Source organism: Mobula hypostoma, chromosome 6 (assembly GCF_963921235.1).
Source record: "Mobula hypostoma chromosome 6, sMobHyp1.1, whole genome shotgun sequence".
Classification (NCBI taxonomy): domain Eukaryota; kingdom Metazoa; phylum Chordata; class Chondrichthyes; order Myliobatiformes; family Myliobatidae; genus Mobula; species Mobula hypostoma.
This window is the reverse complement of record NC_086102.1, coordinates 134,346,499-134,372,488: the sequence shown is the minus strand read 5'-3', so window position 1 is coordinate 134,372,488 and position 25,990 is coordinate 134,346,499. Positions and strand designations below refer to the sequence as shown.

General features: G+C 39.3%; 1 protein-coding gene across 12 annotated transcripts in view; it reads left to right on the top strand.

The window, feature by feature from the left end:
• Positions 1–25,990, top strand: part of hdac4 (histone deacetylase 4) — a 494,468-nt gene that overhangs the window by 270,454 nt on the left and 198,024 nt on the right. For all 12 annotated transcript variants that reach the window (XM_063051788.1, XM_063051782.1, XM_063051780.1 and 9 more), the window contains 2 exons: positions 11,783–12,021; positions 18,377–18,527. In XM_063051788.1, the coding sequence (XP_062907858.1) occupies positions 11,783–12,021; positions 18,377–18,527 (390 nt within the window). The remainder of the gene's footprint in view (positions 1–11,782; positions 12,022–18,376; positions 18,528–25,990) is intronic.

Below are 25,990 nucleotides of genomic sequence, written 5' to 3'. Positions count from 1 at the left end.
TGTAGAACATTAAAAAAAGAAGCAAAACAGTTCTTTCTTCCCTTGAGCTTGCTCTGCCATTCAATATGATTGTGGTTGATCATTCGCATTCAGTCCCTTGTTCCAGGATTTCTCCTCATATCCAACTCCTTTCATGATTTGGTTTCAGCTGCTTTCTGAAGAACCAAACCCTACAGACTCACCATTTCATCTCAGTCTAAATAGGCTTGTGTATTTATCCTTAGACTATAACTTGTTGAGAGCTCCTTGTCATCAGAATATCCTTTCTGCATCTAATTTGTCCAGTTCTGTTAGAAATGTGTACAAGATGCCCCCACCTCTTTTTTTCTAAACTCTAGTGAATTTTAGCCCAGTATCCCAGGGTATATTTTAAATGCATATAATTTTCACTGAATTTTGGAAACGCAATGTTATTTGTGCTTTTGGGTATCTGTTATTATGCCTATAAAGGCATCAAAAGCCTCCTCTGCTGGAGGTTTTTTTAATTCTGAATTAAAGAGCTGACATTCAAACCTGCTGGTCTTCAGTCCTTCACAATTGATTTCAGAGTCAAATGTAATATCACTGACATGTGTCGTGAAATTTGTTGTTTTGTGGCAGCAGTGTAGCACAAGATATAAAAATTAATGTAAGTAAATAGTGCTAAAGAGGAACAGTGAGGTGGTATTTATGTGCTCAGGGACCGTTCATGGTGCAGGAGCAGAAGCTGTTCCTAAAACATTGAAAGTGGGTTTTCAGGCTCTTGTATCTCCGCTCTGTCAGTAGTAATAAGAAGAGGGCATGTCCCAGATGGTGAGGATTCATAATGATGGATGCCATCTTCTTGAGACACTGCATCTTGAAGATGTCTTTGATGGCAGTGAGGGTTGTGCCTGTGATGGAGCTGATTGAGTCTACATCCTTTTACAGACTCTTTCGATCTTACACATTGGAGCCATTGTACCAGGCAGTCATGCTACCAGACAGAATGCTGTCCCATACAGCTGTATAAATTTGCAGAAGTTTTGGTGACATAACAAATTTCCTCAAACTGGCAATGAGGTACAGCTGCTAGCATGCCCTTTTCACGTCTTTATGTGTTTAGCGTAGAGTAGATCCTCTGAGATGTTGACACCCAGGAATTTGAAACTGTTCACCCTATCCAGCAGTGACTTCTCAATGCTGGCTTGCGTCTCTTCTCCTGACTTCTGCCTCCTGAAGTCCACAATCAATTCCTTGGTCTTGCTGACTGTGAGTAAAAGGTTGTTGTTGCACCACCACTCAACCAGCCAAAATACCCTCAACCCCTCCCCCCTCCACCCCAATTTCCATTATTCCCTTGTCCATTTACCTCTTCCCACCAATCTCCCTCCTGGCAATTATCCCTGCAAGCAGCCTAAGTGCTACACCTGCCTATTCAGCTCCTTCCTCACCTCCATTCAGGGCCCCAAGCAGGCCTTCCAGGTGAGGCAGTACTTTACCCATGAATCACCTGGGGTCATCTTTTGTATACAGTCCTCGGGATGCAGCCTCTATGTTGGTGAGACCCGTTTTAAATCGGGAGACCACTTCATTGAGCACCTCTGCTCCATCCACTAAAAACAGAACTTTATGGTGGCCAAATATTTCAATTCTAGTTACCATTCCTGCTCTGACATGTCGATCCATGGCCTCCTCTTGTGCCACAATCAGGCCACTCTCAAGACGGAGGAGCAACACCTTATTCCATCTGGGCAGCCTCCAACCTGGTGTTACGAGTATCATTTTCTCCTTGTAAAAAGAAATTTCCCTCCCCCTCTCCTCTTCTATTCCTTACTCTGGCTTCTTTCCTTTTCTCATCTGCCTATCACCTCCCCCTGGGTGTCCTCCTCTTTCCCCTTTTTCCTGAAGTCTACTCTGCTCTCCTGTCAAATTCTTTCCTCTCTAGAGCCCTTCACCTTTCCTACCAACCTGGCTTATCCTATGACCTTCTAGCTATCCTCCCTCCCCTCCCCCACCTTTTTAAAATTATGCCATCTTTCCCCTTCCTTTCTAGTCCTAATGAAGGGCCTCGGCCTGAAACATCAACTGTTTGTTCATTTCCATCGATGCTGCCTCGCCTGCTGAATTCCTCCAACATTTTGTGTGTGAAATTATGTCACTCCTCTACACCTCGTTATTGCCTTCGGAGATTCTGCCGACAACAGTGGTGTCATTGCTGAATTTATAGGTGGTGTTTAAGCTGTGCCTTGCCGCACAGTCACGAGTGCAGAGACAGTAGAGCAGTGGGCTAAATGCATGTCCTTGAGATGTGTGTCTGTGTGTGTTTGTGTGTTTATTGTCAGCAAAGTGATGCTATTACCAATTCAGTCTTACTATGGTCCTCCAGTAAGGAAATTGAAAGTCTAGTTGCAGAGGGTGTTACAGAGGGCCAGGGTTTTGAAGCTTGTTGATTAGTAGTGAAGGGATGATGGTGTTGAATGCCAGGCTGAAACCAATAAACAGCAGCTTAATGTATGTATTGCTGTTGTCAGGTGCTTGAAAACTATGTGGAGAGCCAAAGAGATGGCCATTTATGCTGTTACCGTTTCACCTTACAGGAGGTAATGGCATACAAGCTCTGCCATGGCTGTCGTGCATCCAGTTGTGTCTCTAACTTCTTATGTAATTGTCTCTTACTCTCACAATGGCCTTCTGTAGATTGCACCTGGACTGCTTCTAGTGTTCTGAATCACTGGTCTTGAACACCACTAATCTAGCCCTCAGCTTGCTGTGAATCTCCTGGTTCATCCAGGGCTTCTGGTTTGGGTATGTTCTTTAAGGTGCACACTCATCCACAAAGGTCTCGATGAAGTCAATTATTTATTTATTCAATCAATCAATAAATAAATAGTTATTTGTTTATTCAGGTACCATTAATATTTGTGCATTATTTATATGGAATTTTAAAAAATTTAACTCCAGTGATTTTTGAGAAACAAATATATAAGCAGTTGCAGTTCTAAAGTTAGTGTGTGGAGAAGTTTGATTGGATTTATAAATTGTAACTTGGACTTGTTAGATTCTCTGTGCCTTTCACATTGTTGATAGTGTAGAAGAGACCAGTTTCTGAAATATTTGAGGTGCACTTTATTAGGTGGACTAAGGAGATTTTACAAAGTCGTTCAAGGAAAATTTGTTAGTGTGAGTTGTGCTTTCCAATATGGTAAACGCCAAAGCTCAGGAAAGAAATGTAATGAAGATAATTAAAATATAACAGCTTGTTCTTGTGACGTGAAATATTTTCATACCTCTGAGATTGCATCATATCATAAGGTTGTAAAATAATTGCCCTTTGATTCTGACCCTGGGCACGATACCTCTGAAGTTTGTACATTCAGTGACCACATGGTTTTCTCCTGTGCTCAGGTTTTGTTCCATATCCCAAAGATTAATTGGCTACTCTAATTTCCCTCTAATTTGGGTTAGGAGGCAGAAGAGGAGATGGAGAGAGTTGATACACATGTGAGAGTGAATAGGTTATGGAAGAATAAATAAGGGTGAGAGCGGGAATGCTCTGCGTGCTAGCATAGATTTGCAATGAAAGTTTGACATAGTATTCAGACAGTATAATTGAATACAGGATGAAATTTTGCAGATTTTTTATTTCATGTTTATATTTTCTAATGTCATTGAAGGAGGGGTGGTCACTCAATCGAGTGTATGCTAGCTCCCATCTCAAACTTAGTTGCCGTAACTTATTTTCTTTCACATCTGCATAAACGTTCCTGATTCTGCTGCCATCCTCTGCACTAGGACAATTTCCAGAGCGAGTTAATTTACCAGCATATGGGAAGAAATGGGAGAACCTTGGTGAAACCCATGAGGTCACAGGCAGCATGTGTAAGCTGACAGCGACCAAGTTGCTGGAGCTGTGTGGTGGTTGTGGAACTGCTATGCCACTGTGCTGCTCCAATAAGGTGGCAAAGAATGGATACAATCACACAACGAATGATTAGCCTTGTCTTATTTGTGGTAAAAGTATTATCATTTAGACTGTGTTTGCCACTGTAATATTTGAGTTCTGGGAAGTAAATTTTATGTTGAATTCTATGGATACTTAATGGTGTACACCTGCAGCCAAATAATAACTGCATATTGTTCTTTATTTGCATTTTCTTCTTTCTCACATCCTGTTGTATAGCTGCCTTAAACAATGTATTAATAGCCTCTACAATATCAGAATTGAATTACTAATAGATACGAGAATAAAAATTCTGGTGCAGAATAAAATGTTACGGTTACAGAGTAAGTGTAGTGCAGGTAAGTGTAAAGTGCAAGGTCACAACGAGGTAGATCATGAGATCAAGTCCATCTCTAGTCGTCTAGCAGTGTATAGAAACTGCCCTTGAGCCTGGTGGTATGTGTTTTCAGGCTTTCATATCTTCTGTCTGATGGTAAGGTGGTGGAGAGAAGAGAAGAGAAAGTGTCTGGTGTGGGTGTGATCTTTGATTATGCTGACTGCTTTACTGAGGCAGAGAGAAGTGTAGTCTAAGTCCATGTAGGGAATGTGCTGAGCTGTGCCCATAACTCTCAGCAGTTTCTTATGGTCATGGGCAGAGCAATTGTACCAAGCCTTGATGTATCCAAATAGGATGCCTTCTATCATTTACTGATTAAAAATTAGTGAGGGTCAAAGGGGGCATGCCAAACTCTTTTTAAGCCTCCTGAAGAAGTAGAAACACTGGTGAGCTTTCTTGGCTATGGTGTCAATGTGTTTAGATGTTCGCTCTTAGGAACTTGACACTCTCAACCCGCTTGACCTCAACACCATTGATGTAAACAGAGGTATGTTCACTGCTTCTCTTGAAATGAATGATCACCTCTCTTACTGACATTGGAGGAAAGGTTGTTTCATGACACCATGTCGCAAGACACTCTTTTACCTTCCTGTGCTCCAACTCAACATTATTTGAAATAAAGCTCAGTGCAGTGATGGAGTTCAAGCAGAATCTGGCTGTTAGGAAGTATTCTGAAGTTACGTTAATGTAGTGGATATCAATTCAAGCAAGAACTAGTCTTCAGTTTTTATGGGAAGTTGCAAGCAGTAAATTGAAGTTAAATGCACATCAGATGGTGACCATGAACATTTGCATAAGCATCAGCCAAAAGTTAAGACAATGGGGTTGTGCTAATTGGCCTACATCAATTCAAGGTTTGAAAAATGAGTTGAAGTAATTTGCAGCATTGTGACTTGAGTTAAAGGAAGCTTGTAGACCAGACTGATATTATCATGTCAATTTAGTTTGCCCCATCTGAGGCATTTGAACATTCAGAGGTGTCTCCCACTGTAGATATGTAATACAAAGGAAACATTGTCAACCCAAGGTACTGAAGTAAATGGTATCATTGTAACTATTGAATGAATTGAATCTATTGATCTTAAGGGTATAAAAATGTGATGTACTTTTGAGTTTGTGAGATTCTACCACAAGTGTCTCCACAAGTATGCCTGTTTGTTGTGATGAATAAAGACTTCTATATCACCAGTTTCAATGTTTCTCCAGTGACTTCGATCACAGTCACAGCACTGGCCAGACAGTGATGAGTGTATGGGGGAGTGGAGTAGGCAGCTGAGGATGCAACCTTCTGGGGCAGCAGTGTTAAGAATTGTGGCGAAGATATTGCTGCCTCTGTTTACTGAATACAGACTGTTGGTCAAAAAGTAAGCTAAGAGTAAACCAAAGGCAGATATTTTCAGAACCTCTAAAAACGTAAGTGAGAGCAACATCACTGATTCTAAATTTTCCTCCCAGCATCAATTGTCAATGTAAATGAAGAGAAACAAGTGCTGGTAACAATTTAACAAGCACTATCCACAATTGGATAAGGATTGATCGCAGATCAGCCTAATGAAATGCTGGAACAGACTTGATGTGCCAAATGGCCTAATTCTGCTCCTCTATCTTATATGTGGTATATCATAATGCAGGGAATCAAGATATATCTGGAGATAAAAGTTTCAATCCCACCACAGCAACTTCCACAACTGGGTGTCCTATGTCAATTCAGCAAAACAAAACCATGGATCAACTCAACTAAACAATAAACAAGAATCTATATTGAGGAGTCTATCATCCTTCAACAGTGGATATATCAGCAGCCCTAGTTAAAATCAAACTTTAGAGACGCAAGACTGTGCAGATGCTGGAATCTGGAGCAACAGACTAGATGCTGGAAGAACTCAGCTGGTTGGGCAACGTGGCAACGTCAATGGAGGGAATGGATGGTCAAAATTCGGAGTGAAGATCCTTCATCTAGACTTTGTCTTTCAAGGAGTGAGCAATTAATCAATTCTCTGACCACTGTTTTCCAATCGTCTTTGGTTATATGTATGGTATGGTGCTGGAAGAGTTGTAATATGCTAAATTTGTTTAAAAAGGGGAAAAAACAAAGATTGAACAGAACTCCATAATTTTATTAAAAAATTCTAAGGGGTGATGTAAATCAATATTGAGAAAGCACAAGTCAATAAGGGGTAATCAGCTAGCAATAGTTATGGAAAAGTCGAGTTAGATTGACACATTCTTTGAAAGTAAGTAGTAAGTGTTGAGGAGGTTAGAACATTGTTATAGCCTACATGGGTTCTTGCAAGACGTTAACAAAACCCCTTATTGCAGACAGATAGGAAAATAAATCCTAAGGTATCTATGGGAAAGTGGCAAGATCTATTAAAGATTGCCTCAGTTGGAGAAAGCAAAGGGTAATCATCTGTAGAAGTTTACTTTCTATGTGCAGAGAAGTTGTATGGTGTTCTTTAATTGTTTCTTTGTTTTGTGATACAGGTCAATGACTAAAATGTAAAAGTTATGAATAAGATGTTTACAGATTATTAAAGATTTAAAATTGTTAGTTTGTTTGAATGTCAGGAAGAAATATGAAGGTTTTAAGATGGCACCAATGGACTGGACACATGTGTACAGAAATGATATTTGAGAGACAGTCCAGGAAAGTGTGAGAAAGAACATGCAGAAAAGGCAGAAGGGGCAAGAGAATCTTCAATAACTTTTAAGATACAATAAAGGAGCAAGAATTTTGATGGATGTGGTGATGGACTTTAAAGATACCAGGACATGAGGAGGTTTCATAACCATATAGAAAATTTGCCCTTGTCAGCCAATACATAAAATATAAATACAGTGAAATTATATTACAACTGTATAGATCAGCTAGGTAGTTAGTGCTAGCTTCCTGTGGAGCAAAATCCAGCAGATGCTGGAAATCTGTAATAAAGACAGAAAATGTTGGAAGTATATGGCAGATCAAGCAGCAATCTGACAAAAAGTTTTTGATTGAAACATTGTCTTGGTTTCCTTCTCTCTATGCTGAATGTTCCCAGCATTTTCTGCTTTTGCCAGGGTACTGTGTCTGATTCTGGTCATCACACTTACAGAAGGGATTGATAGCACTAGATTTAGGGTGTTGCCTGGACAAGAGATTTGTACTTATGAGGAGAACATTACTAAGTTGTTGCTCTCTTAGAAATATAAAATGTGTAAGCAACTTGGAGTGGTTGAACAGGATTCGCTGGTAGGAGAAACAGCAATGACACGAGGGATGGGAGGTGGGTGCTCACAGATTTAAGGTATTTGGTGGAGGATGTAGTAGGGATATAGGATCTCCCCACCTCACCATCCCGCGAGGAAAAAAATATGTTGGGGTTTGAAAAGTCTATTAACTCCCAAACATTTTGTGCCTTAATTCACAGGATAATAGGTCAGGGTTGAGAAGTAGACCTAACTAAATAAATTGTTTAGTTTTTTGACGAGATCATAGTGGATCATGGCTGCCTACCTTTACTATAAATTCAGCAATTCTATTATTTCTTCATTTATATATCCTAGAAATTTTGCTAGTCTCACAGATACAAAGGTGGAAGACTAAAGCCTATATTGATATTTATGTTGGCCAGCCTTGAGATCCTGTCAGTTCATGGGTTATGGCTGTGCAATACTAACGTGGACACTGATAAACTGATAGTAAAGTAGACGTGATACTGCACTTGGAAGTAGTGGTTATACTTTCATTTGGTCAATGCCACATTCATGGGAATATGCATCAATGATTTGTGCATGGACTCTGAGCAGGTCATTAATTCATTGCCACAAGTCAAGAGAGCAGTTGCTTAAGCTTCTGGGGCATCTGTCACTGCATTGATGAATCTTAGTATTCATCTCAGGTTCAGTTATAATTGTGTAGGGTGTGCATAAAACTTTGGAATCATGTGGAGCTCCTTCAACTCAGAGCATATGCATGCTTGCAGACAGACCAGCAGCGCTAGTGGTCATCAGCACAACAGTTTTATATGGCAGGCTGCAATAAACAGCTTAGTGCTGGATAAACTCGGCAAGCTGAGAGCAACATCTGTGGAGGGGAGGGGGAGGAATTGTCGATATTTGAGGTGAAAAGCCTGCATCAGGATTGAGTGCAGAGGGATAAAAAATAGAGTGAGCATTGTGAGATGGGGCTACTAGGTGATGAGTATAGTAGGCTTGACTCTTAAAGTTGGTATATGTGTCTTCAGCAACAGTTTGATTGTGATTTATCCTAACTCTTGGACAAACACCAGGTAATTTATCACATGTAACTATTCTTTAACCTAGCCTTTCAACTAAATGAGTTGTTTTTCTAAATTAATTTGATGAAGTTAGAATTTGCCCCTCTCAACTACCCCTATAAATAGTTAAATGTGGACCATTCAAGTGCAAGTGGATTTTAAAACACTTGACGAAATGACATCCCGAATATTCATGTCCACCAGTAAAAGCACCACAGCTGCCTGCTCTGCAGCAACTTCTCATGACATTTTATTTTATAGCTCTTTCCAAAGTTGTGATGACTTACTACCTAGAACAAGAGCAGCTTGTGCTACCAACTCCAATTTCTTCTTCCTGCTGTTTTTGTAATTTCATTTTTCATTATGCGGTTGATGAATAACGTGTAGAAGTACTTCCAACAGGTGGCCTACACCTTCTCAGAGGTGGTCATTAAATTGAGGTCTAGGCAACTAGACCCTTATACCATAAGAAAATAAAAAATATTTGCCTTACCCACATTCTGAGGACAAATAAAGAAACTGCATTTGATGGTTGAAGATAGACGTATTGACTGCTATCCCTGATCAATTAAAACTTTAACAGTGGATTAAATGGTTCCTCTTGCTTGTGTAATCAGGATTTCTCAGTTACCCATCATGACATACAAACAGGGACAAAAGCACTAATTTTGGTGATACTAAAATTTAAATAAATTGCAATATACTAAGATTAGATGTTAATTAATAACCCCATCTTGAGCAAATGCAGCTGATTTGTGGTGTACATTCCACAGTCCCATTAGTTCTAATGCCTGACTGTGCACATTAAAGCTTGCATGAGTCTGTCCTCAAATTAATCCAGTATTCCAGTACTGTTGGGATATATGATTTTCCATTCCAGAGCAGGATTACCTTAATATATCTATTACCCTAAATTAGTTCAAAGGAAAGAAAATCTATATTGGTTTATTATTGTTAAATGTACCAAGATACAGTGAAAAGCTTTACTTTGTGTGCTGTGCAGACAGTTCATCGCATACATCAATATATCAAAGTAGTACAAAGAAAAACAATACAGAATGTAGTCTTACAGAGAAAGTGTAGCGTAGAGAGATGTACAGGTATATCGTTAAAAGCTATATATATTAGCATATTTAGTTAACCACTAAGTATATTTCAGGATATTACAGCATATAAAACTTGCTGTAGAGATAATAATTTTTCTTCACACCTCTCCCACCTATACTTGGGCATGCTTCAATTTTTACTTGATCTTCTTTGAGTTATATTCAGATCTTAAGAAGTCACTATTTTTTTCTGAAATTGGTAACTACACCAAATGAACTTAGAGATTTATCTTGACTTGGTGAAAATGCACAAACCATGGTGTCGTGTTTAACAACTTGAAATTGTTTGCTATCTTAATGAGCTAAGATCTTCCTCCTTGCATTCTCTTTCCATTAAATGACACACATTTCCCTTGTTTCTTCTTCTGCCCCATGAAGAATTTAATTGACTTTATATATGTTCCAATGCCTTTTGTTTTAAATAATCAATTATATGAAAACTATGATTCTGGACATTACGGATTATATTCTTGCCCAAGTGAGTGTATCTAATTCCAGTTTTTGATTATGTGATATTAATTTCAGGTTTTGTCAGCATATCAAGCTGTATTTTCTTCTGTTTTAAACTGTTCTTATAATTTTGGTAATTGGTAATTTTGCATTACCAAATACAGTGGATTTCGGTTAATTGGGCCATTGGTTAAAGTGGGACATCTGCTTATTTGGCCCAATTCCTAAGAAACACAAACTAATTGAGAAAATTCCCTTCGTTTATTTGGGACACCATGCTACTTAATTGGGACAGGAGACTTGCTGAACAGTTTCTGACTAGTGGCATTCATGTGCATTTGTGTGGCTCTTAAACACTACACCATGCTTAGAGCCCACAGTTTTAAAATAACATCAATTGCGTGTGTTTGTGCTCAAAAAGCAGTGATTTTTGTCACTGATAGTTGGTAAGAAACAAAAAGTGAGACAATTCAGAACTGTTTTGCTCACTGCCATTTCAAGCACTGAGGCTTGGAGATGCCAGAAAAGGCTGGGAGTGAAAATGAAATGATTTCACTACTTTTACAAACTAAGAACTACAAAGAATTTGAAGGTATCAACAATCAACTTGAATGTTGCAACAAGAATGAAGATTTGGAGGATGCAATTGTCAAAAGGATTGAATGAAGTCAGCCCTGTATCTACAGTAGGTGTCTGCATTGATGTTGTTCACTTAATAGGCAATCAGAAGGATAGAGTAGGGCACACTGGATTAATTCCTCTGTAGATATGTAGATAACTATTTGGAACTAAAACACTGTAGTTGTATTGATAGTGTTCTCATTCGTTACTCAGTTAAATGGTAGTTAGTTTGTTTCATACCTTTTTAACCATTTCCACGAAACTTCGGCAAAAATAAGGCAGCTGCTTAATTGGGCCAAAATGCTCATGTCCCAATGTGTCCCAATTAACTGGAATGTACTTTGTATATGATTTGATCTTTCCACAATAAACTAGAATGTTTCTTTAAATTCTGGTACAGTAATATGTTTTTTTTCACTATTCTCAATAATAATATATTCTTTGTTGTTGTTGGTGTTAATTTGTACATGGTGTGGCTGTGAGATTTTGATAAAGATTGCAATGAAAAATTTGGCCTGAGAAAATAGTTTCAGTGATGATACACCTTTAGTAAAGTGATTTGGAAAACTGAAGAAAATCTACACATTTGTTAGCAACATGGGCAAACAATCCAGTGAGGTGGACTAACACAGCATTTGTCTGAACTGAGTGTATTGCGAGATTACCTTTAATCATGCTGTTCTAATTCAGCCTTTTTGTCTGTGGTTTACCCCATTTTACTGCTCCTACATCCCAACACTCATCCACCTGCATTCAAATATTAATTCATTGACACTTAGTAAGAATCAAGGAAGTCAATTACATTTGGGTAGTTACATCAGAGTTTATGTGAATTAGATAAAACAGGAGCACGCTGATAAATCTGGTGTAAAAAGACTACACTCCCTTTTAGATCTTTGCAGACATTTAATTTGAAGCAGTACCTTCATTTATATTATTGAGGGTTTTGAATCAGTTGCCTCGAGCATTTCATTATAACTTTAGACATCTTGGAGGTTCTGCATCAAAGGACTGATTTTAACTACATTTTGTGTTGCACTTTTATTTCTAGTTGATATAAGCACAGCACTGCCTCAAGTCCAGACCAGTACACCAATGGATCTTCGGCTTGATCATCAGTTTTCAGTGCCAGCAGCCGATCCCAGTGTGCGAGAGCAGCAGCTACAACAGGAACTGATTGCTCTGAAACAAAAACAACAGATCCAGCGGCAACTTCTTATCGCAGAATTTCAAAGGCAGCATGAGCAACTCTCACGACAACATGAAGCCCAACTACAAGAGCACATAAAGGTAGCTCAAGATGTTTAAAGTGATTGCCAATTCAAGCTAAATATTTCCTCCTTTTTATAATTCTAGCATATCCGTTATGTAAGGAATTGTAAAAATATATTTAGTTTGATACTGTCATTTTGGATACATTAGCTTCATTTATATACATTCTTGCATATCCTTTGGTAAATTTATACTTTGCTGCATTAATGTAGAAAAACTGTATAGATATGCAATATTTATTTGTGTTAACTTCACCAATATCTGTTTCCTGTTCAATTAGCTAATATAATTAATTAGGGAGGCAGTTATAACAGCACAGGAGTTCAATTTAATGTATTGCTACTGCAGTGTACATACAAGCCCTCAAATGTCACAGGGGGGTTCAATTCCTCTGAACTGTTCACAACCTAAACAATTTGCAAGTTGGAAATGTGGTTGCGAATAATGTTTCCACAGGGCAGAACATTTGTTTTTTATGTAAAGGCTACATATAAGGTAGGTGTTCTTAAACTAGGGAGACATGCAAAATAAAACTCCAGACTTGTGCTTTTTTCCCCCTTGGCACAGAGCGTGCATAAACTTCACTAATATTAACTTGTATTGTTATTTCTTCACATTTTAATAATCACATTCCGTTTATCAATCTGTTCAAGGAATCTACTGAGCAGTTATAAAAAGTAAAACCAGGAAAGCAATTATTTAGGCATTTTTCTATCCATGAGATTATCTGCAAAGATTATAAAATACTGAAGACAAATCACAGTAAGCTGGAAAAAAATTCATTGAGGGATAATAGGCCGTGAGCTTATAAGGGAAGATTAGAACAGTAGTTAAGTACTAAAAAAAATTGTTTTTAGATGCAGATTGTTGAAAAAGGCGAATGAATGCAGAATTTGAAATTTTGAAATAAAAACAGAATTATGGAGGCACTCAACAGATCAATCAACAGCAGTGGAGAGAGGAATAGAATTAACTTTTTGAGTCAATGACCTTTCATCAGAACATTCTGATAAGCATATTAGAATTTATGCGTTGAATATTCCCTTGTTTATGCAATAAAAAATGAATTGATGGAGAATTACCTTTCTTTGGAATTCTGTTGTGTCATCTTCTCTTTGATGAACTCACCATTTAAGTGTCTTCTTTTATTTAACTCTGCAATCTTTTTCCAATTCCTGAATTTCACCTCACATTGCTGTCAGAAATACTTAAATTCCCCACTTCTGCTTCAAAGACCTTCTCTAAACCCCTTCTTCAATGAAGTGTTTAGTCACCTTGTCTGACTTTCCTGTGTGCTCTTTTGCAGTAATGTATAAAAGTTGAAGGTATAGTGTAATATCCATTTACTTCAGAATTCACTTGGAAAAATCTTTAAAACAATTTGTGTTTTTGTTTTCTTTTATATTTGAAAGTACTGTTGAAGAATTTGGATTTGGAGGAAATTAACAAAAACAATGCCTTTAGAAAGTATTTTCTCCCTGCACAAATTTGATTGCAGTCCTCCAGAGCTATTGCTAATTGAAAGTTCTAATTTTTCTGAATAATCCTTTTCTATATTGAAATACATCAACAAATGAAAGTCCTGTTTACTTTGTTAAAATTCCATGTTTTCTTTATAAACGGACTTTTCACTGATAAGTCATTTACTAAGACATGGATAATTCCCTACAACCTATATAGCTCATTTCTGAGCCATCAAAGTCTTCAAGTCAAACTGTGGTGCTATATTCACCACTTTGCTTGGTACAAGAATACTTGAGGAAAATGCGTCCATAATACAGCATTTGCCACTGAACTTTAAATTCAGCTTCCAAAACACAAGCTAACTTTAGCTACATTGTGTACAATCTGTGAAGTATAAGGCCACATTAGTAAGCCCCATAGTTCTAGAGCTGTACCATTTGAGGAGAATTGGAGCAACTAAATAATGGGCACAATCTTAATGCACATTTCTGTCCAAGCTGTGCATTGTCCAAACTTAAACATAACATTATTTCCTTCATTATCAGTGCATTTCATTCTTAGAAGTTTACACCATTTGGAAGCATACTCAATTTTCATTGGGAAGACATATCTCCACTTATTCAGAACTACTCCTATTTGTATGAATATCATCTTTCTGGAATTGCTTACATCCTGAGAAGGTAAACAAATTTACTTAAAATTATGTGGGTCATTAGACTGATCCCAGACCAATTGTGCCTGTTCGTACAGGTGTACATTCCTTTATCCAAAATTCTTAAATCCAAAAAACTCCAAAAACTGAAGTTTTTTTCGCCAACAACTGACGTCACTCAGGTGTGACGTGGCAGCACTAGCAGAGGCCACCAGACGTCAGTTGTGGCTCAGCGCTCATACTGGTTACACGTGCATTTGCTGTTCGTTGATATTTTGTGTTCATTATTGATTTTGTGTTTAATTTCACTGTGAAAATGTCAAAAAGAGCTGCAGATACCCCTATGGGTAACAATGAGAAAAAGAGAAGGAAGCATCTATCATTATCAATAACGCAGAAAGTGGAGTTATTGCAGAAGCTTGATCGTGGTGTGTCTGTGCAGCGTCTTACTGAAGAAAATAGTGTCGGAACTACCACTGTATATGATTTAAATAAACAGAAAGACAAGTTACTGAAGTTTTATAGTGACAGTGACAGTGATGTTCTACAAACCCCATTTCCAGAAAAGTTGGGATATTTTCCAAAATGCAATAAAAACAAAAATCTGTGATATGTTAATTCATGTGAACCTTTATTTAACTGACAAAAGTACAAAGAAAAGATTTTCAATAGTTTTACTGACTGACTTAATTGTATTTTCTAAGTATACACAAATTTAGAATTTGATGGCTGCAACACACTCAACAAAAGTTGGAACAGAGTTAAAATAAGATTGAAAAGTGCACAGAGTATTCAAGTAACACCGGTTTGGAAGACTCCACATTACGCTGGCTAATTGGTAGCAGGTGAAGTATCATGACTGGGTATAAAAGTAGCGACCATCAAAGGCTCAGTCTTTGCAAGCAAGGATGGGTCGTGGCTCACCCCTTTGTGCCAAAATTCGTGAGAGAACTGTTAGTCAGTTCAAAAGGAACATTTCTCAACGCAAGATTGCAGAGAATTTAGGTCTTTCAACATCTACAGTACAGTTGTGAAAAGATTCAGAGAATTCAGAGACATCTCAGTGCGTAAAGGGCAAGGTCGGAAACCACAGTTAAATGCGCGTGATCTTCGAGCCCTCAGGCGGCACTGCCTAAGAAATCGTCATGCTACTGTGACAATTATAGCCACCTGGGCTCAAGAGTACTTCGGAAAACCATTGTCACTCAACACAGTCCGTCACTGCATCCAGAAATGCAACTTGAAACTGTATTACGCAAGGAGGAAGCCATACATCAACTCTATACAGAAACGCCGGCGAGCTCTCTGGGCCCGAGCTCATCTCAGATGGACCGAAAGACTGTGGAACCATGTGCTGTGGTCAGGTGAGTCCACGTTTCAGCTAGTTTTTGGAAAAAATGGGCGTCGAGTTCTGTGTGCCAAAGATGAAAACGACCATTCAGATTGTTATCAGCGAAAGGTACAAAAGCTAGCATCTGTGGTGGTATGGGGGTGCACCAGTGCCCACAGCATGGGTGAGTTGCATGTATGTGAAGGTACCATTGACTCTGAGGCGTATATTAGGACTTTAGAGAGACATATGTTGCCATCAAGGCGACGTCTCTTCCCGGGACGTCCATGCTTATTTCAGCAGGACAATGCCAGACCACATTCTGCACGGGCTACAACAGCGTGGCTTTGTAGACACAGAGTATGTGTGCTTGACTGGCCTGCTGCCAGTCCAGATCTATCTCCTATTGAAAATGTATGGCACATCATGAAGAGGAGAATCAGACAACGGACACCACGGACCGTTGAGCAGCTAAAGTCTTATATCAAGCAGTAATGGACAAAATTTCCAATTGCAAATCTACTACAATTAGTATCCTCAGTTCCAAAACAATTAAAAAGTGTTATTAAAAGGAAAGGTGATGTAACACAATGGTAAACATGCCTCTGTCCCAACTTTTGTTGAGTGTGTTGCAGCCATCAAATTCTAAATTTGTGTATGTTTACAAAATACAATTAAGTTGGTCAGTAAAACTATTGAAAAACTTTTCTTTGTACTTCTGTCAGTTAAATAAAGGTTCACGTGAATTAACATATCACAGATTTTTGTTTTTATTGCATTTTGGAAAGTGTCCCAACTTTTCTGGAAATGGGGTTTGTACATTTATTCCAATAAGTCATTTACCATGTGTTTCATTTGGTTCGTTTGAAGTTGTATATTTTTATGTTTTATTGAATGTTTTTGTTGGAAAAAAAATTTCTTCTTGTCATTATTCCCTAAACAATACAGTATAACAATTATTTACATAACATTTACATTGTATTAGGTATTATAAGTAATCTAGAGATGATTTAAAGTATATGGGAGGATGTGCGTAGACTTGGTGCGCCGCCAGGTACTAAAGTCCACCGCACTGAGAAATAAGGGACTTGAGCCTATGTGCTTTTTGGTATTGGGGGGTGGGGGTGCGGGGTGTCTGAAATCCGAAAAATTCTGAATTCCAAAATGCAACTGGCCCCTAGGATTTCGGATAAGGGATTGTGGACCTGTATTAGGCTTGAATCACATGGACCAGCCTGATGCCACAACCCCATAATATGGCAGAATGACTGCATGTCAGAAGTGGGGGGGAGGATTATAACAGATGGATCTTATCTCCTATTTTTCATTATCAATAGTGAAAGTGCTCCAGCTTCACTATGAGGAAAGTAAGGAGGCACTTATTGAGAAAGTAAGGAGGCATGGGACCCAAGGGGACATTGCTTTGTGGATCCAGAACCGGCTTGCCCACAGAAGGCAAAGAGTGGTTGTAGACGGGTCATATTCTTTATGGGGGTTGGTCACCTTTGGTGTGCCTCAGGGATCTGTTCTGGGACCCCTACTCTTCGTGATTGTTATAAATGAACTGGGTGAAGAAGCGGAGGGATGGGTTAGTAAATTTGCTGATGACACAAAGGTTGGAGGTGTTCTAGATAGTGTGGAGGGCTGTCAGAGGTTATAGTGGGACATTGATAGGATGCAAAACTAGTCTGAGAAGAGGCAGATGGAGTTCAACCCAGATAAGTGTGAGGTGGTTCATTTTGGTAGGTCAAATATGATGACAGACTATAGTATTAATGGTAAGACTCTTGGCAGAGTGGGGGATCAGAGGGATCTTCGGGTCAGAGTCCACAGGACACTCAAAGCTTCTGCGCAGGTTGACTCTGTGGTTAAGAAAGCATATGGTGCATTGGCCTTCATCAATCGTGGAATTGAGTTTAGGAGCCGAGAGGTAATGTTGCAGCTACATAGGACCCTGGACAGACCCCACTTGGAGTACTGTGCTCAGTTCTGGTCGCCTCACTATAGGAAGGATGTGGAAACCATAGAAAGGGTGCAGAGGAGATTTACAAGCATGTTACCTGGATTTGGGAGCATGCCTTAAGACATTAGATTGAGTGCCTTTTTTCCTTGGAGCAACGGAGGATGAGAGGTGACCTGATAGGTGTGTATAAGATGATGAGAGGCATTGATCATGTGGATAGTCAGAGGCTTTTTTCCAGGGCTGAAATGGCTAGCATGAGAGGGCACAGTTTTAAGGTGCTTGGAAGTAGGTACTGAAGAGATTTCAGGGGTAAGTTTTTTTACACAGAGAGTGGTGAGTGCGTGGTCTTTTAAGAGACTCCTGGATAGGTACATGGAGCTCAGAAAAATAAGAGGGCTACAGGTAACCCTAGATGATTTCTAAGGTAAGGGCATGTTCGGTACAGTTTTGTGGGTTGAAGGGCCTGTATTGTGCTGTAGGTCTTCTACGTTTCTGTGTTTCCAGTTATATTTTTTTACAATTTCAATTAAGTGTATAATTGAGAAAATAATTGGCAAACACTTTAACCCAGGAGTCCCCAACCTGGGGTCCATGGACCCCTTGGTTAATGGTAGGGGTCCAAAGCATAAAGGTTGGGAACCTCTGCTTTCACCTATTGTTGCCTTCTGATGGTTATTTTTACTCTCAAGATTAGCAAATGAAACAGCTAAACAGTGCTAGTGAAAATGTGAAAGGTTTTCGTAGTGCATCAAAAGATTTTGATTTGTATATTGTATGGAAAAATTCTTGCCTAAAACACAAAAGACCATCCATCTCAGTGTCCTATGGAAATATAAACTGTGATTTTTAAAAATTACAATGTACTTGGTGCAATAGTTTACATCGGAATGCAGTGAAGAATTTATTTACTACATTAGTAATATTTAGGCATCAGCTGCTGATCCCCTTTTCTCTTTATTTTAAGCATCAGCAGGATTTGCTTGCATTGAAACACCAACAGGAAATTTTGGAACAACAGCGTAAACTGGAGCAACATCGCCAGGAACAAGAGATCGAAAAACAACACAGAGAACAGAAACTACTTCTGTTGAAGAATAAGGAAAAAGGAAAAGAAAGTAAGAAATGCTAGTGTCTTTATTGATCACTCTAGTAGTGATAACCTGGAGGATTAATATTAGGCCATAGCTATGCATTTATTGTACTATGTATAGAATTATATGATAAATATAGTTTGATTAGTTAGAATGGCATGATTTTTAAAAAAGCTACTTATTCAGCATTTATGCATACAGTACAGATTTTCTGCTGCGTTCATTTCAGTAGTTCAGTGTTTAGCTTGCTAATTATCCGAACATATTGAGAAAGAACTTGTTTTTTTATGATTCCTGGTACCAATGGAGCACATCACAAATCCACAACTGTCATGGCGTACACCCACAAACTTGGCTCAATACGCTGATGCTAATAACATTGATAGAATAGTAAGTTCATTGTTTTATTGGGGAACTTTTTATGAAATATGATATTATTTTGGAAAACAAAGTAGTAAAAATATAATATTTCTTGCATTTCTTAAATGAATATTTATTAATAAGAATGTTTTCCAGAGGGATAGACACTTGACCAAATCCTGTGAGTTTTCAGTCTTCTTTCCAAATGTGTCAGGGTATGCAGATTTAATTTTTTTTTTGGATGAATGATTTATGCTGTAAGCCAGAAATAAGACAGTTTATTTTGGGTTTAATCAAATATTACCATTATTGAAGACTTGATCTGCAGTTTGCATTCCACTTTTAAAAGGGACGTTCCACCAGAATAGACACTTTATAATACATTGAAGTTAGGAGTATAAAGTGGCAGTAGAGAATAGATTGACTCCTGTGCTTGTAATTATAGCTTCCAGGAAGGAAATTTCAATTTAGTGACATGGGTAAAATAAATAAGAATACAGGCTGTCCCTGGGTAACTCATTCTTGCAAAAGTCCTTAAATCAATTTTATCCATTATTAGAAAGAACCCTACCTCCACAGTACTGTAATGGCTAGCATCAAAAACACGTAAGACTGGTAAGAAAGTTTAGTTACAAAATGATGGGAGAGATGAAACTGGTTCTGCAGTTATGAATGTATGCCAGATATTTGAATTTAATAATATGGAAGCTTATTTGTATCTATAGCTACCCATGAGTTGGGCATTTGTAATAGAGGGACTGCCTGTAACTAAAAATTTAATTATGATATTGCTGTACCTTTTTGTTAGATTCATTAATATCAGAACACACTGGGGACTCTTCTACATAGTCTGACTTGTTCATGTTCACTTTCACCAAGCCAGCTATTTGCTTTCTTTCCATTTCTACTTTTTTCTATGGCTTAGTAATAGGTTGAGTGGTCCTAATAGGATGAAGAGGAGACTCGTTGTCATGTTTAGCATTAGCTTCTGTTCTTACCTGAACCATTGGTGATGTTTCACTATTGCCAACAATAGCAACAAATGTAAAGAGCAGATAGAAATTAAGGACTTGCAGAACAGTTAGCCGAATGTGAAAACAGCAGAAAATGCTGGAAATAATCAGCAGGTCAGGGAGCATCTGTGGAAAAAGCGAATATAAAGGGTTGATATAAATGTCAGCAAGTGATGTTGTAATCCATTATCTGGGGTTTAGTAACACCATAATCAGCATCATAATATACTTGGGCCAAGGTGATAGGGTTTTTAGTAAAGGAAAATTAAGTTTGATAAATGTAGTGAGTTTTTCTTCTGATTGCATAATTAAAAGGCGAATCAGTACTGTGTAGTATATCTTCAGCACTGGGTTCAGAGGATAGTTATAAAATAATGTCTTGTATGGTTGTGAGAAATACAGTAACATGAATGCATGATATTGTTGCAGAATAGAACCAGAGAATAGGAATTAACATGTCATTTAAGATTGGCATCTTGGTGATGGTGCAACTCTACAACAAAAGCTCCTTGTTCTACAACTAGTTAAAATCTATTTTAATAAATTAGATTAAAGGACATAGGATATGTACAAGTTTGCTGGTGTTACATTGTTAGGTTGGAAATTGAGCTGTGTGACATCTTGAGTTAATAATTAAAGTCATATTGAAAATCATGAATTGAATAACCCCAAATGATTTTGTTGACCTTGAATTGAAGAACATCAGATCATGTGACTAAACAGCATTGAATAATACAGGGTTATATTCCGTGCATTTTTCCTCTTGATTGGGTCTTAGAGCTGATTGCTGTAACTGCAGAATCCAGAACTGGGGTTGATAGCCTCTGAATAAGAGGTCAGCTTGGATTATTCAGTGTGATTTTGTTTTTCATACAATGAGTATTTCATGTAAATCACACTTTCAGTCTTTCATTTCTAGCCCTTCAATAATGTAAGCATCTGAGCTTGCAACTGTGCTAGGAGACAAAATTGCTGAGAAAGCCAGAATAGAAACTCTCTCAGTATGGGATATTTCCCTTTTCACAAAACCATTTGAACAAAATGGTTCCCTAGATTTAAATATAGCAAATGACCATTGCCACTTGTGTAATGTAGTCACGGGGTCATTTTCAGTATAGCCTAAATTTAGAATAGACATTGTGAATCGGAAGTGGTTGAAATGCTTGAAACTAGCTTATTACATCACTAGCATCAAAAGGCAGCCTGGTCATTTCTACAGAAGAGATATTCTAAATAGCTCAACCCCTTCACAATTTGTTTTTATTTGTGTTATGCTAAAGTTTGGAGAGGTCTAATTTATTGTGTAGAATGAATGGAGTCCATGCCAAAATGTACTGAATGCACATCAAGAAACTTGCTTTAGTTATCAAAACTGCTGCCAAAAGTTAGAATCTATATGTTCACATTTAATTGTCATTCAACCATACATGAATACCCATAAATACATCTAAATGAAACAGTGTTACTCCGGTGCCAAGGTGCAGAATATGGTGCCACAGTCTCACACAGCACATATCAGTAAAAATGCAGTCACACACAAAATAATATAGTTCAAGACCCTGAGTCCATGAATATTGCAGCAGTCTGCAGTCGAAACCAGTACAGCTTGTCTTCTGAGCAAACACTGGGAGGCAGCACTGACTCCAGCTTGGATGCCACGCCACGCTGTCTCTGGCGGAGCGCACCGACTCCAACGTCTGTAAACAGTTGACTAGGACTTGAGGCCGAGTCCTCACTACAAACGAGTCCACACACCTCCCTGGCCATCTGTCAATAAATCAATGAATCAGAATTGCAGCATTCTACATTTACAATGTCTAACAGGAAAAGTGACTAAGACAATCACTGACTGTTAGACTACACACTGCCTTCACGCATCAATTCCTCTGATGTAGGCAGCAGCACAATCAGCAACAAGTCCAGCTTCTTCAGGTTCTCTACAAATGAGCAACTCATCGATGGGTTAAACCTGCAGTACTTACTGTCCAGCAGGGTCTTGCGATTGTAAAAGTACATTTATAAAAAACATAATGTTATGCAGAATTGGTTTCTTTTTTGCAATAATTGAAGAAATATTTCACATTGTTAAGATTTTTGCTGTTTTTAGACTGCATCAATTGCTCCTATTTTAACACTGCTAAGACAGAAAACAAGGTTGCATGTCACTGAAGCTGTAAGAAAGCTTGTGGTTATTAGCAGCAGGATACTTCGACAGCCTGTTTGCAGTTGTAAGTCTGAAGCTCTTTGTTGAAAGGGACAGTAAGGCAAGGCCACCAAGGGTGTCTAAGGCACAGACCAATACACCTTCAGAACTGTTTTGTGTCCAATGTTCGAACCTTTGTGAGGACAGTTATATGAGGACGCACCCTTTAAGCAAAAATGCAGTCTTTGAGCTTCTTATTAATTTACAAAATAACTGTGATACAAAGTATAATTCCTAGGTAAGAGCTTAAAATTAATGGAAGCCTTTTCAGAAATCTAAATTACAATCTGATATAAGGCATCTATTTTGTATATTTGTTTAGAATGAGTAATAAGATTTTTCACAATTGTGATTGCACCCTGCACATGACAAAATCCCCACTCACCCTTTGTGCACCATTTGCTGCCTTTCTCACCCTGTCAACCTAAAGAAAACAATCTTGGCTTCTCCAGTATCTCTATAGAGCTAAAACCTTGCCTCCTGAAAGTTATTCAAATACCTCTCCTTGCACCCATCCTATGTGCAGCAAAGGTCACATCTTATAAACTTGTTTGATATTTTTGAGGAGATAATAAATCTGACTGGCTGGCTGGTGGCATAGCGGCATCAGCGCTGGACTTCGGAGCGAAGGCTCCTGAGTTCGAATCTAGCCGGCTCCCTTGCATGCTTTCCATCCGTGCTGGGATGAGCGTCGAGCTAGCAACTCGGCCTCGTAAAAATCAGAAAGCCTGCTAAAAAAAAACCCGTCATGATGGCGTCCCGATGACTCCACTCGGAGTTAAGGGCTTTCTTCTTTCTTCTTCATAAATATGACTGATAAGGGTACACTTTTTTATATATACAAAATGTATACGATATCAAGCAAAATGTAGGTAAGCTTAATTAATATGATTGCAGATGAATCAAAAATTGAGGAAACACACACAAAATGCTGGAGGAACTCAGCAGGCCAGGCTGCATCTATGGAAAAAAGTACAGTTGACGTTTCAGGTCAAAAGCCTTCGGCAGGACTGGAGGAAAAAAAAACTGAGTAGATTTGAAAGGTGGAGGAGGGAGAGAGAAATGCCAGGCAATAGGTGAAACTTGGAGGGGGAGGGATGAAATGAACAGCTGGGAGGTTGATTGGTGAAAGAGACAGAAGCCCATGGAAGAAAAAAGAAAGGGGGTGGGTGGGGTGGAGCACCAGAGGGAGGCGATGGGTGGGCAAGGAGATAACATGAGAGAGGGACAAAGGGATGGAAAATGGTGAGGGGGTGTGGGGTGGAGGCATTACTGGAAGTTTGAGAAATCGATGTTCATGCCATCAGGTTGGAGGCTACCGAAAATGGAATATAAGGTGTTTTTCCTCCAACCCAAGTGTGGCCTTATCCCGACAGTGGAGGAGGCCATGGATGGACGTATCGGAATGAGAATGAAAAGTGGAATTAAAATGGGTGGCCACTGGGAGATCCCACTTTTAGGTGCTCAGTGAAGCGGTCTCCCAATCTACATCGGATCTCACTGATAACTAATATACAAGACGCCACACCGGGAGACACTGAACGCAGTGTATGGCCTCAACAGGCTCACAAGTGAAATGTCCTGAATGGTAGTGAGGGAGGAGGTGTAGGGATAGGTGAAGCACTTGCTCCGCTTGCAAGGATAAGTGCTAGGAGGCAGATCAGTGGAGAGGGACAAATGGACAAGGGAGTTGTGTAAGTAGCGATCCCTGTGGAAAGCAGAAAGTGTGGGGGAGGGAAAGATGTGTTTGGTGGTGGGATCCAGTTGGAGGTAGCTGAGGTTTCAGAGAATTATGTGCTGGACGCAGAGGCTGGTGGGGTAGTAAGTGAGGTCAAGAGGAACCCTATCCCCTGGTAGTGTGGCAGGAGGATATGCAGGAAATGGAAGAGATGTGGTTAATGGCAACACTGATGGTGGAGGAAGGGAAATCCCTTTCTTTGAAAAAGGAGGACATCTCCTTCATTCTAGAATGAAAAGCCTCATCCTGAGAGCAGATGCAGCGGAGATGGAAGAGTTGAGAGACAAGGATGGCATTTTTACAAGTAGCAGGGTGGGACGAGGTATAGTCCAGGTAACTGTGAGAGTCCGTCAGTTTATGATAGGCATTGGTGGATAAGCTGTCTCCGGAGATAGGGAAGGTAATTTCCGCCACCTCCAACTGGATCCCACCACCAAACACATCTTTCCCTCGCCCCCCCACCCCCACATTCTGCTTTCCGCAGGGATCACTCCCTACATGTCTCCCTTGTCCATTTGTCCCTTTCCACTGATCTCCCTCCTGGCACTTACCCTTGCAAGCAGAACAAGTGCTTCACCTGCCGCTACAACTCCAACCTCACTACCATTCAGGGCCCCAAATAGTCCTTCCTGTGAGTCTGTAGGGGTCGTATACTACGTTTGTACATTCGGTGTGGCTTCTTGTATATCGGTGAGACCCGAGGTAGATTGGGAGACTGATTCGCAGAGTATCTGTACTCCAACTGCTAGAACAAGTGGGATCTCCCAGTGGCCACCTATTTTAACTCCACTTCCCATTCCCATTCTGATATGTCTATCCATGGTCTCTTCCACTGTTGGGATAAGGCCACGCTTAGGTTGGAGGAAAACACCTTGTATTCCATTTGGGTAGCCTCCAACCTGATGGCATAAATATTGATTTCTCAAACTTCCAATAAGGCCTCCACCCCCTGGCCCCCTTCACCATTTCCCATCCCCCTTTCCCTCTCTCATATTATCTCCTTGCCCACCCATCGCCTCCCTCTGGTTCTGCTCCCCACCCTCCCCTTTCTTTCTTCCATGGCCTTCTATCTTTCACTAATCAACTTCAACTTCCAGCTCTTTGCTTCATCCCTCTCCCTCCAAGTTTCACCTATTGCCTCACGTCTCTCTCCCCTCCCCCTACCTTTCAAATCTACTCAGCTTTTTTTCTCCCTCCATTCCTGCTGAAGGATTTCGGCCCAAAACGTTGACTGTACTTTTTTCGATAGATGCTGCCTAGCCTGCTGAGTTCCTCCAGCATTTTGTGTGTGATGCTTGGATTTTCAGCATCTGCAGATTTTCTTTTGTTTGTGATTCAAAAATAGGGGAGGTTGTGGATAATGAGGAAAGTTGTCCAAGCATACAGCAGTATAGATCAGTTGGAAATAGTGCATTTTGAAATGTCAAATATAAGAGGAAATTATAAATAAAAGTAAGGATCTTTAGAAACACTGATGTACATAGGGACCTTGGAGTGCAAGTTCATAGCTCGCTGAAATTAGCAAACAAGATATGATGATAAAGAAGACAGTAGGTGTGCTTGCCTTCATTGGTTGCACCACGGAGCATAAACATTGGAAAGTCATGTTGCAGTTTGGGTTAGGCCATTGTTGGAGTATTGTGTGCAGTTCTGGTCACTGAATCACAAAAAGGACATGGAGATTCTGCGGATGGTGCAAAGGAAGTTCAAAGTTTAAAGTAAATTTATAATCCAAGTCTGAGGATTTTTTTTTGCAGGAATTTACAGTAGAACAGAGAAATACACTAGAATCAGTGATAAACTACACACAAAGACTGTCAAGCAACTAATAAGCAAAAGAAGATAAATCGTGTAAATAATAAATAACACTGAGAACATGATTGGTCAAGTCCTTGAAAGTGAATCCATAGATTGTGAAATCAGTTCAGACTTTTTATTTAGAATTACAGTGCAGAATAGACCCCTCCGGCCTTTGGAGCTGTGCCACCAGCATTCTACCCTTTTAACCCTAGACCAATCAGCAGGACAATTTACAATGACCAATTAATCTATTAACTGGAACATCTTAGGACTGTGGGAAGAAACCAGAGCGCCTGGAGGAAACCCACACATTCCATGGGGAGGACAGATAAATTTCTTACAGAGGATGCCAGATTGATCTCTGCACTCCAAT